At 44.7% G+C, this 13,264-nt stretch overlaps 1 protein-coding gene across 2 annotated transcripts in view; it reads left to right on the plus strand.

The window, feature by feature from the left end:
- The first annotated feature begins 1,526 nt into the window (after window positions 1-1,526).
- DNAJB12 (DnaJ heat shock protein family (Hsp40) member B12) overlaps window positions 1,527-13,264 on the plus strand; it is a 41,384-nt gene continuing 29,646 nt past the window's right edge. Inside the window, exons 1-2 of one of the 2 annotated variants that reach the window (XM_081955839.1) lie at window positions 1,527-1,715; window positions 11,742-11,916. In XM_081955839.1, coding sequence (XP_081811965.1) covers window positions 1,583-1,715; window positions 11,742-11,916 — 308 coding nt within the window. In that variant the 5' untranslated portion in view covers window positions 1,527-1,582. The remainder of the gene's footprint in view (window positions 1,716-11,741; window positions 11,917-13,264) is intronic. The other variant, XM_081955840.1, reaches the window with a different exon arrangement.

The raw sequence follows: 13,264 nt of genomic DNA on the forward strand, positions 1-13,264 counted from the left end.
TTTATCTAAAGAAATGCTAGACATTAAAATAGACGACAATTGTTTCTTTGAAGAAATTAGAAGACTGAATGTATATTTAAATTCTGAAAAATTAATACAATGGGAAAATCAACATGTTGAAATTGATAAAAGATGGGTGGATATTTTCAGCCATTTCAAAAATGAACATATTCCATGTGAACATTTATTTATACTTGTTCAATTTACGTTGTGCTGCCCTGGAACTAATGCAGCAGTTGAAATAGTTTTTTTCAATTGCCAATGATTTTTCGACAAGTGAGAAATCGAGATTGAATGTTGATACTCTAGCTGCAGCACTTGCCGTTAAATTCAATATGAAGGATATTTCTTGTTCAGATATTTCCAATATATTGTTAGAAGATGATACATTGACAAAAAATATTAATTCAATGGAAAAGTACTCATTTAAATAATAATTAACAGGCATGTAAGCATAATTACAATATAAAATGTTGCAAATGTTTTTATTATGCATATATCATATTTTAGTGTATTATTGTTACAATGAATAAAATATTTCTTTTATTTACGATATATTTTTTCCAATTTATTTGTCCTCCTTTTCATTGCAAAAAGGTTGGTCACCTTAATGTCCTTGCAGTCCAAGGGACTCGCAGGAGTCTTCTCCAGCATCATAGTTCAAAGGCCTCCATTCTTTGGTGCTCAGCCTTCCTTAAGGTCCCCAACTTTCACAGCCATACATTGCAACTGGAAAAACCATAGCCTTTGACTATATGCACTTTCGTTGGCAGGGTGATGTCTCTGCTTTTTAGTATGCTGTCTAGATTTGCCATAGCATTCTTCCCCAAGAGCAAGCGTCTTTGAATTTCTTGACTGCAGTCCCCATCTGCAGTGATCTTGGAGCCCAGAAAAATAAAATCTGCCACTACCTCCATTTCTTCCCCATCTATTTGCCAGGAATTGCGAGGGCCAGATGCCATGGTAAAATAGGCTAATCCAAGGGTGTCCAAACTTGGAAACTTTAAGACTTGTGGACTTCAACTCCCAGAACAGCATGGCTGGCTGGGGAATTCTGGCAATTGAAGTCCACAAGTCTTAAAGTTCCCAAGTTTGGACACTCTTGGGCTAATCAATATCCATAGATCACTGTTAGTGATGATCAATGGAAGCAAGAATTGCCCAAATCCAGTTAAGTAGGATTAGCATCAATGCAGAATTTCTTAACCTCAGCTCTGGAGATGCGCGGACTTCAATTCCCAGAGTTCCTCAGCCACAGTTGTTAAAAGTTGGGAAACGCTGGCTTTACGCGTCCTGCTGCTAAATTGCATGAAACTCTAATACAATTTGGAAAAAAGAACCAGTTTCCTAGGTTAAACCTTTCCAATTTCTTCCTTCTCGCCCGCGTTAGCAGTGCCAGTTTTTCTGTCGCTTCAGATGCTATCTTTGCGCTGCCAGGCTATTGGCGAGATTATGACGTGTGGTGGCGCGGCTATTCCAAACAATACGGCAAGGCTTGCCGCCCTGACAATTGGGGAGTTTCCAGCAGGGGACGCTATGACCGTATCATCGTGCGCCGGCGCCTTCCACCGCTACCGCCACCATGGAATCCAACAGGGACGAAGCGGAGCGTTGTATTGTTATCGCGGTAGCCGCCATCAAGGCCAACCAGACCGAGAAGGCCCGACGTTTCTTAGAGAAGGCCCAGCGGCTGTACCCGTCCCAGCGGGTCGGCGGTGAGCGGGGCACGGGGCGGGGGGCGGGGGAAGGCCTAGATGACGAGGCCTGGGGGTAGCCGGCCTGACCTCTCACCCGTACTGCGCGTGTGCAGAAGCGAGGTGTGGCGTGAGGCATCCTGGGACTTGAAGTCCCCTAACGCCGTGACAGGAAAACGTGCGTTGTGGGAAGGGGGTCTTCGAGGGAAGTTTCATGGTCGGCGCGGGGACAAGGGGGGAACCCGAGGCGACGAGCCGGGTTTATGTGGTGGACGAAGAGACCACGGCGGCTGTCGTTCCCTAACTGAAGGGAGAGACTACAACTCCCAGCGGGCATTGCGCCGGGGGTGAAGGGGCAACCCGGCACCTGAGTGACAGGGATGGCCCCTTCCCCCCCCTTCCCCCCAAATCTGCCCACATTTGCAGTTCCCCAATGCCGGTCCGTGTAGCTTCTCTCCGTCTCCCCTTCCCGCCATCATCAGTTCCCTCCCGGTTTGGGACAGGCGCGGTTTAAGCTTCTCTCTCCCCCTTTGGCCTTCTCTGCTGGGGATCCGGACCTTCCTTTTCCAGCCCCTTCCCTAGATCCGCTGTAGACTGTGGTGTGCGCCCCCCCCCCCCCGCCGCCTTTAGCCTCGGTCCTGACAACTTTCGGATGATCTGGACTAAGCTTTGGGCCTGTTGGGCAGGTGGGTGGGCAGAAGTCAAGGGAAGACCCTCTCCAGTTGGGTGGGCAGAAGTCAAGGGAAGACCCTCTCCAGTTGGGTTTAATGGACCCATCAATGTGATGTTCATGATAATATTATGGAAACCCTTTGCTGTTCCCTTTTCCGAAGGTATTTTTTTTGAATAGCCCTCTGTAGCCTACTGCTGTCTTCCTAGTCTTCTGTCCACACAGACATCTCCCAACTCTACAAAAGTTTCAGGGTTAGCGAAGGTGGGCTAGATGCTCCCCCCCCCCCACGATGGATTAATGAGAACAGGGGGTCCAAAAATTGTGCTGAGTTGCCTAACCCTGCTTAGTTTTCATCACTTTAATCTCTTCCCTCCCACACTTGAGTGTCCTTCTCATTCCACTGGGGAAATATTGGAACCAGCAACAGCATTCAATTGGACTTTCTGTATCCCAAACAATATATGGTACGTTTTGAGTACATGATGTTACAGACATCGTAGGGAGCTATCGCTTGTGCGCTTCCCAGAGACAAATCAAAGGACGCTGGAATATTTCAACTCTCTGTTTGTAAGCAGCCTAGATTTGTGAAGATAGGAAGTTTTCAAATAAATCCAAAATTTTATTCCAAAATTGTAATGGATGTTTTAATGTGCTGCCTCCTTCCAATCAATCCTTTAACTCACTGCCTCAGTCCTCCATGCGGATTGTCTGAATAACAGAATAGTAGAGTTGGAAGGGACCTTGGAGGTCTTCTAGTCCAACGGGGGCCCAAGCAGGAGACCCTATACTATTTCAGATGAATGGCTCTCTTCTTAAAAGCCTCCAGTAATGGAGCACCCACAACTTCTGAAGGTAACACTAATTAGTATCTGGCGACACTATTTCTGCCTTATCTTCTCCCTTTTGCCATTTTCTTTGACTTTCCTGCTTAATTATTCACTTTCCACTGATTTCTCCGAGCACAGTTATTTTGAACCCTCATCCTTCAACTAAAGAGATCTTGCTGCAAGTTCTTAGTTCTCGAAATAAAGCTTCCTGTCGTAACAGTGATAAATGCAGACTTACATATCTGATTAAAAGCTATAATAGAAAAATTAAAAATATTGTAGCCTTTTAACTTTTGAAACATTTTATTAAACCAAATACCATTCTATCAGAAAGGATTTCAATGCATTGTATAAATGCTGCCTTCCAGCTTCTCAGATACCTCAGGAAAGACAGTGATAAGTGCCTCCAGGAAAGGGGCTGCGCTCTGAATAGTTATTCTCTCTTTTTTTTTTTGGTTAGATTTATATTCTTCCTTTAGGTGTAGAGTTAAAGTTGGTACACAGTGCCCTGTTAGATGGGTCTTTCGCAGCAAGACACTGACTGGCCCAGATCAGTCAATGAGCTTCTGTGGTTAATGGTAGACTAGAACTTGGATCCCACTTTAACTTCTAATCACATGGGCTTAGAATAGAATAACAGAGTTGGAAGGGACTTTGGAGGTCTTCTAGTCCAACCCCCTGCTCAGGCAGGAAACCCTACATCACTTCAGACAAATGATTATCCAACATCTTCTTAAAATCTTCCAGTTTTGGAGCATTCACAACTTCTGGAGACAAGTTGTTCTACTGATTGTTTTCATGTCTGAAAATTTCTTCTTAGTTCTAGGTTGCTTCTCTCCTTGATAAGTTTCCATCCATTGCTCCTTCTCCCGCCTTCAGGCTTATATATTGATTTTTTTTGGTCCAGTGATATTTGCAACAGTATAGATTTGGCTATTATAACTCTGTAAAAAAAAACCTCAAGGCTGCTACATCCAACAATTTATTTTATGTATTTACCTAATGAGTTATGGATCAGACTGATTCTATCTTTTCCAGTCAGTTACTTTGAAATACATGATCACTTCCATTTGGATTACATTTCCCCCTTCCTCTTGTACCTTATTTATTCTCTTTAAATACTTACCCAAAGGGGAGAGATTTGGTGAAAATCCATCAAGAAAAATACTCCTGTCACCTTTCCACTTGCAAGTAAGTATGAGCAAAGGCTCAACATCTACATGCAGAACTATGCACGTGTACACATTTTATTTGGGCTGTTTGTGATGTAAATGAACTAGGAAGGCACCATGAATTGCTATATTCTCTTTGTTGTATGTTCATGGGATAACGATTGTAGGATTTGACAATTGATCATTTGTGCTGATTCTTTGGAAGAAAATATTTTTTATTTTAAAAATTCAGGAGAGCTGTAGTCTCTAAAAAGATAATCGCTCATTGAAATGAATTTTCACTGATGTGCTTTGAATCTCATAAATATATGCCAGTGATGGCGAACCTTTTTGGCACCAAGTGGCATGTGCGTGTGTGCATGGGCCGGAAACCCAAAGACCAGCTGACCTGTGCGCGTGCACGCCCCAGCCAGCTGGTCTCTGGGTCCAGCACATGCATACACCCCAGCCAGCTGGTCTCTGGGTCCAGCACATGCATACACTCTGGCCAGCTGGTCTTTGGGTCCAGCACAATCATACACCCTAGCCAGCTGGTCTTTGGGTCCAGCACAATCATACACCCCAGCCAGCTGGTCTCTGGGTCCAGCACATGCATACACTCTGGCCAGCTGGTCTCTGGGTCCAGCACATGCATACACTCTGGCCAGCTGGTCTTTGGGTCCAGCACATGCATACACCCCAGCCAGCTGGTCTCTGGGTCCAGCACATGCATACACTCTGGCCAGCTGGTCTTTGCACGCGCCAGAGCACCAGAAGCCCGAAGACCAGCTGGCCGGTGCGCGCATGCCTGTTTTGGGGCAGATTTTTGGGCTTTTTCTGGGCTGTTTTTTGGACCGGTTTTGGCTCAAAAAACAGCCTGGAAAACGACCTGGAAAATGCCTAAAAAACAGCCTGCTTTTGGGGCGTTTCTGGCCATTTTCTGGGGCTGTTTTCCAGTGCTCTGGCGCCCGCAAAGACCAGCCGAGCAACCAGAAGAGCAGCTGGCGATGGCACGCGTGCCCACAGAGAGGGCTCTGTGTGGCACCTCTGGCACGCGTGTCATATGTTCGCCATCATGGGTATATGCTGCTATTCTGCCTTAGATTCCTGCTACTAATGCTATTACTAGCAATAGCACTTAGACTTGTATACTGCTTCACAGTACTTTTACGGCCTTCTCTAAGCGGTTTACAGAGTCAGCCCATTGCCCCCAACAGTTTGGCTCCTCAGTTTACCCACCTCAGAAGGATGAAAGGCTGAGTCAACCTGGACTCCTACAATTATTATTGCTGTTTTCGAGCACATTTTTAAAACATGCCGTTTTATATTGATTTTTACCTAATTGACAATTGCTTGGTTGGCAAAACAGCTATGAAGCATTGTGAAGGCTTTAATAAGATGTTTTTTATTCTATAAAGGTATAATTATATATTGTTCTGAACAAACAAAACCAGTGCTGAAACCTTTGGAAGTAACATGTAGTACAGAGAGATTTAAAGCAATCTGATTAATCCCTTGCGTAATTCATTATTGCAAGACGTTTTAGAACTGGTTTTTTTTTCAAAAAAATCACTTTCTAAGGCCATGAAAACTCCTGCATTGTGAATCTCAGTCATCCTCAGAAGCAGCTTCTTAATTTAAACTTGGGGGCAGGCTATTTCCAATTATTGATGTTTATTTTTAAAAAAGCCTGTAGAATCTGGCATAACCAGAATTGCCTGTAGTCATGATTACAGTGCTTGGACAGGTTTAAGGTTGTACTGATTAATATCGAAACTTGAAGCCTGCCCACTTTCAAATCCACAGGTAGCACAGTATTTTCAGGAGACGCGTTTGTGGCAATGGCTGAATTTCATGAACTCGTTTGTTTGCTATCGTTTCCCATTGCAGCCCAGGTAGACCTTGACTTAACAACCGTTCGTTTAACGACTATTCAAAGATACAGCAAGACTCAAAAAAGTGGCATGACCATTTTTCACATTTACAACCATTGCAGAATTTTGGTCATGTGATCAAAATCCAGACGCTTGGCAATTGACTCATTTATGATGGTTGCAGTGTCTCGGGGTCATCTTTTGCCACCTTCTGACAAGCAAAGTCAATGGGGAAGCCAGGTTCACTTAACAACCCTGTAACGTAACTTAACAACGGCAGCGATTCACGTAACAACTATGGCAAGAAAGCTTGTAAAGTGGGGGGGGGGGGACTCACTTAACAAATGGCTCACTTAGCAATTGAACTTTGGGGCTCAATTGTGGTCATAATTCGAAGGCTATCTGTAATTGTAAGTTCTACACCAGTGGTGGCTAACCTTTTTTCCCTCAGGCACCAAGGGAAACCGTGCGGGCGCGTGCCGACACCCATAATGCAATGCCCCCCGTCCACCCCGCCCCATACGCATTCACGTGCGACGCCTGTGCTCCCCTCGCCCCCAGCGCATGAATGCATGCCGCCTCGACCGCATTTTGGGCCTAGCAGGCCTCCCTGAAGTCGCCTGGGAACCTCTGTTTTTGGTACTAAGAGGCTTCAGGGAGGCCCCGTGCATGCGCTTGTGATCCCCTCACCTGCCCCCCATGCATGCGCACTCGTCTCCGCAGTACCCTCAAAATCAGCTGGCTGGCGGGAGGTGCTTGCACATGCGCGGTGGAGCTGACCTAGGGCGTGCCTAGGGCGTTCTACACTGTTCTTAAGAATAGTCTCAGCTAATGTACATAGCAGCAATTGAGATGTTAGTGAGTCACCGAGCCTCAGCTTTCCTTTCACGGTATGGCAGCAGGTGATGTTCCAAAAAGGAGGAAAAGGTGTTTCCTATCAGTTCACGTTCTTAGCCCTCATTATGAGTGGTGCAGTGGCCTAGAGGTGGAGCTCTCGCCTCACCATCAGGAGGCTGTGAGTTCAATCCTAGGTAGCGGCAAATATTTCTCTCTCTGGGCACGATGAGTAAATATCAGCTGCAAATTCTGCATTGGCAACAGGAAGGGCATCCGGCCAGTAGACATTTACCCCCATTCAGGTGCCCCCCCCCCGACTCCACCTCACTGCAAGGGATTACGGGGTCATTAAAAGACAAACATTGAGCCTGTCAGATACTGGCCCTTCAGTCCTCAAGGCCTTTTCTGATCGATATACAGGTCATTCTTGAGTTGCAACCATTCGTTCAGCAAAGGGCCAGGCTAGGTATATTTGGTCAGCAACGGGGACAAGAAAATGGTAAAGATCAACTGGGTTGGTAGAGTGCAGGGAGGCATGGGCCTTGGAGTGCGGGCAGCGGTGGGCGGCTGCCAGTTCAGACTGTTCGGGTGAACCGGTAGTTAACGGCTAGCGGGTAGGCTCGCCCGCTCACCCCAGCATTATCCCATCCTATATAATCGCCATGTATTTGACGCAATGCGCATGTGCGCAAAGCGTGTGTGAAGCTATCCTGTCCTATGCCGTCGCCCTGTTTTCGAGCACAGAGTGCATGTGCGCTCACATTTTCGATTCTGGGTGAACCCATTGTTAAACTAGGTGATATTCGGGGGGGGAGGATGGGGGATGCGTCTAAGTCTCTGCACTATGGTGTTGTGCCAGTTTGGGGTAGCCAGGGCTTCTCCCTTGAAAGAACTGAGGCTCAAGGCTCAGAGGGGCCAAGCCAGAAATGGCGTGGATGGACGTGGATCCTCGGCTATTGGCCAGTGTGATTTGGTTTATGACAGCAACAGGGAGTGCCAGGATCACTGTCAGTATGCAATGCAGTCATGTGATGTCATGCATTAGGACTGCATCACTTAACCATGGGAATTCCGGTCCTAATTTGTAACTTGAGGACTACCTGTACCAGGGAGAAATTGAGGAGTCTTATGACAGTGGGCTCCAGATCTCTTTATGACTCTTTCCAGCAAGCTCATGTGGGTATTAAGTAGCATTACAGACAAGGTGGCATTTTTGTGGCCACCAATCTAAAACCAATTAATGACTTTAAAACGGTGCTCTCAATCTTCATAGAAATGGTTAGATGCCCTGGTTATTTCCTTGCCAAGCTTAAAGCATCAAAATGTGCTATTCTTTTAGGAAAAGGAAGAAAGGAGCAAGCTTTTTTTTTCATGACATTGTGCCCACCGTTAGCAGATCTACACATGCTTGTTGCTTAGTAAAGTACGGAGTAGCCTCTCTTGCTGGGAATGTTGTTGTGTGGCCCTTTGGAGTATGATAATACATACAGCAGTGCAGTGGAAACAATAAGTAGAAAACTACCCAAGCAGAATACAAAACACTGTCAGTTATTTCACTAGAGGAGAATGGCTGCAGACAAATCAAACTCTCCATGACTGGTGGTTCCACCTGGTGGTTTTAATCGTAGGATAGATTTTCATGATGTTGGGAAAAGTCAAGAGGGCCAAGTGCATTTAATATAGTTTCATTCCCTTTAGCCAGGGAGCATTGTTAGTGGTAAAAGTACCATATTTTTGGGAGTATAAGACGCACCCCCCAAAAAAAAGTGGATGGAAATGTCTGTACATCTTATACAGTGAATATTGATGAGTGGGCTGTGGTGAATGGACTGTGGTGAACAGGCTGCGGCGGTGGCAAACGGGTGGTGATGAATGCGCTGTGGCGGCAAACGGGCCAGGCGAATACCGCAGGAATGAAATGCTACCAGTTCGGACCGGTTCACCGGAACTGGTACTACCGGTTTGGCCGAACCAGCAGTTCTGACAATCAGCTGATCATCACACAGCTGATCGTCAGAGCTACCGATTCGCCTGAAACGGTAGCATTTTTTTTACTACCGGTTTGGGTGAACTGCGCACACAGTGTGCATGTGTGCGGAAAGCGAACCAGTAGCAGAATTTGGAGCATTTCACCCCTGGAATACCGAATGGATGCTGGGAGGCAGATTTTTTTCATGTTTTCCTCACCAAAAGCTAGGTGCATCTTATAGTCCGGAGTGTCTTATAGTCCGAAAAATACGGTATGTTGGAATTGTAATTCAGAAGCACATAGAAAACTGCAGACTTCCCTATCCCTGCCATAGTATCCACCCAGCAGGGTGGATGCCATCATAACTTTGTGGGAAGGATTCATGATGAATGGTTTGCCTACAGCAGGCTCCCTAAATTCGAAACATACCACTTAGTTTAAGTGGATCAGGTACTACAGAGAGGGAAAAATACTGTCTCTAAAACTTTGGGAAATCATAGCCAATCCAAATAGACAAAACTAGATGATCTGTCTCCAAAGAAAAGCCATTTCATATAGACTGGCTCGGCTTTTGGTTTATATGTTAATCAGGGCTGTGATTATTATTATTGTTCGTCAATTAAGAGGGAAAAATGAATTTTTAAAATTGTTTTAGTTGTCGTCTTTGAATATGGCTCTGCAAGAACATTTAACGTGATGGCAAAGCTGGATCAAAAGGGGCTGTTATAAACTCTTGAGATTCTTGTTCTTTGCCAAAGTGGAATTAAAGTACTAGAATTTATCAATATTACATCAGGCCTTTGTGCATTTAGAGAGCTGGCAGTCACAGTGGTTTTGGAAATGGATGTAGCTAACATTCCCTCTGCGATTATCCAATTAGATGCGCTCTCTTTCCCCCCTTTATTTTAAACATTCCGCATGTAGCCTATAAAAATCCAGACAACCACTAGATGGTAGCATGGAGATAACAGAAGATTCATTGTTGCTTTCTAGTAGTCATCCAAATTTTGGCCACCCAGATAAGTGTCTTCTGTGTTCCTCTAACCATTCTATGGTATTGAAACAACTGTTTACAAGGTTTACTCAAAACATTAAGCCAGAATATAATTACCATATTTTTTGGACTATAAGATGCACCGGTGTATAAGATGCACCAAGATTTCAAAGAGGTAAGTAAGAAAAAAAAAGGTTTTGTCCTCCCCGGCCCCCAGGAGCACTCTGCAGGCTCCAGCAGGGCTGGGGGAAGGCAAAAACGCCTCTGTTTTTTGCCAAAATGAGATGTGGGGGTGGGGCTTCGGGAAGCCAAAAATGGCTGTATTCGGTGTATAAGACGCACCAACATTTCCACGCTCTTTTAGGGAGGGGGGTGGAAGGTGCATCTTATACTCCGAAAAATACGGTAGTTTCTGATGTGATGGTAATTCGCGCTTGATAGTTTAGTGTTACAAGTTAGCCAAATCATTATGGTTTGTTCAAAGAAATTAATTTCAAAGATCCTAATTCTTCATGCCAGGAATTATTCAACATAATTCTTGGCATGAAGTAGGATAAGTGAGGATCTTACCAGCAGTATTAATTTAGGTTTTCTGTTTGTTGCTGAATGCTGGTTGCTTATTTGCTCTGATTTCGTGTTTTTATTATATGCCTTTTTGTTTTTATTGATTTAAAAATGTATGTTACTTCTCTTAAACACATTTCCAGCAGTGAACACCCCCCTATCCACAAAAACCCTGATCTAATAAAAATCACATCAAATACTAGGCGCAACTAAAATATTCGTAAGGATTAAATGACTATATTTTAACATAGGTATACAATTTTAATTGTGGAAGGTGTCCCATTTCAAGAATATAAAGCGATAAGTATTCTGAAAATACTGTATTGGTTCTCATACAAACAAGAGGAATTCTAGAGTATCAGAAAGCAATCTTTCTGTTTTGAGTTTCTAATGTTTTCCAAGAAATCTTGAAATCTGCCCATTAATATCATGCACGTTTTTACACTTGCTGCTCAAAAAGAAATGGAGAAACTTCTGGAGTCTTCTGGAAGAAACCAAACAAAAACATAAGGAATGATTGATTCGCTGCAATGAAAAGATTTGTCAATAAATGTTACATATTAAATGACACTCTTTCTGTTTGGGTATCAGGGCAATGTAATTTGGCCAGCCTGATATTATTGGAAATACCGTGTTTTTCAGAGTATAAGATACACCGGAATATAAAATGCACCAAAATTTTGAAGAGACAAATAAAAAACAGTTTTTGCACTCTGCAGACCTCCTGAAAATGGGCCCGTTTTTTGGTCAAAAAAGGGCATGCATAGCCTTTAGGAGGCTTATAGAGTGCTCCTTGGGGCTGGGGGTGGAACGAGCAAAAAGTGGCCCGTTTTTCTCTCATTTTTGCCCTCCCCAGCCCCCTGGGGCACTCTGGAAGCTTCCTAAAGGCTATGCACAGTCATTTTTGCAAAGGGGGAGGGGTTTAGGTAGGCCAAAAATGCTGTATTCAGTGTATGACGCACCCAGATTTTCACCCTCTTTTTTGAGGGGAAAAAGGTGCGTCTTATACTTTGAAAAATACAGTAGATAAAGCTCAGCAAAAAGTAAATTATTAGGTGTGGAATTAGAACATTTGGCAATGACTTGGGGCGGGGGGAAGAAAACATAAATTTGTGAGAATGGAGCCACTGGATCTATGATGAACATTTTTCTTTGTAGCGCTGTTGGACTCACTCACCAAGAACAAACAGTCCGCCGATGACCATTCGCAACCCAAGGAATCTTCCAATCTCGGCAGTCAGAAACGGACCGAGGATTTTGCTTCAGCCAATGGAGAAGCCGGGGGTGATACCAGCAAAGGTTACACTCAGGATCAAGTAGATGCTGTGAAGAGGTAAGAACCTGACCAACCACAGTTACAATCATAGCACAACTTGTCGGTCACCGTTGGAAGAGTAACTGTGGGATGTGGCAGCAATCTCATAGAATAGACTACTGTCAGGCTTGGGAGCCATCTTTTGCATTGGGCCTTCAGGCCTGCCACATTCAATGCTGTGGGAAACTGGGAGGGGGGATTATATGGAGTAAGGGAGATACACAGTCATAATAACATTCCTTTCTCAGAGAGTCAAGGATGTCTTAATATTCCTTTCTCAGAGAGTCACGGTCATCTTGCCCTACACCTGAAGGGGTATGACTGGGAGGCACCTCCAGTTGGGACAGGGCCTAATTGGGGGATGTGATGGACATATGGGTGCTGGGCAGGGACTTGGACTTTTATTTGGGTGGGGAAAACCTGGAAGCTTTCAGATTTGGGTTTTTCCAAATGTGCCAATATGACATCTCCCATAAAATGGAACTTTGAGGAACTTCAAGCCTCGGAGTCTTCTTTTGTTGGGGTTGGGGGTGGGAAGGATGATGATGATACTAATAAGAGAAGATAGTAGAAAAGATGAAAAGGTGAAAAACACAGCCATACTAAATGGGTAAATGTATGTAAGGCAGGACTACACGTTGATCAATAGTAGCCTCAGTCTTTGGGAAAGGGAGAGGAATTCAGAAGACATCTGACAGGATGTGTTTCCTTAGCAGGAGTTGTCAGTATGGGGTAAAGATCAACTGTTTAAATGTTGGTTGCTTGAAAATGATTTGTTTGGCTTCTTATCATTTGCTTTTTAAATTACAATTAGTGTGGCTTGAAGTGGAAAAATACACTGCTGTTGCACCCGCCAGCAGCCAGCAGAGCTGGCAGCAGATTCGGATAGTGAGAAGATTGGGGAGGAACATGGGCCAGTCCTGGAGTCTGGGGAAGGCTCTGATGAGGGCTCTGTGTCAGAGGCAGAGATGGGGCCAGGGCCATCTGACAGTTATCAGCTGCCTTCAGAGTCAGACATCAGTGAGGCAGACAAACAGCTGGAGCCTCTTCCCAGTGTGCGCATGCGCAGAGTTGCCAGACAAAGGGAACAGCGAAAGAACAGGGCTCGACTTGGAAGTAAGGCCACACGTGGATGATGAATGGCCCCTCCCATAGGGAATAAAAGAGGAGTGAAAGTGGAGGGGAGTTCGTAGGAGACAATTAGTTTGCTTAATTGGTTCGCCACTCTCTGAGACTCCTGGCCAAGTTTTGCAGATATCGGCCTGTCAGCTCTCCAAGCCAGATAAGGTCTGTGACTGTAAATCTTCCCTTGAAAGACTTTGCTGGATGTGAATGAGCAGAATTCACAGTCAATGAATAAAAGGGG

The sequence above is a fragment of the Natrix helvetica genome (assembly GCF_964273705.1).
Source record: "Natrix helvetica genome assembly, chromosome: 5".
Taxonomy (NCBI): Eukaryota; Metazoa; Chordata; class Lepidosauria; order Squamata; family Natricidae; genus Natrix; species Natrix helvetica.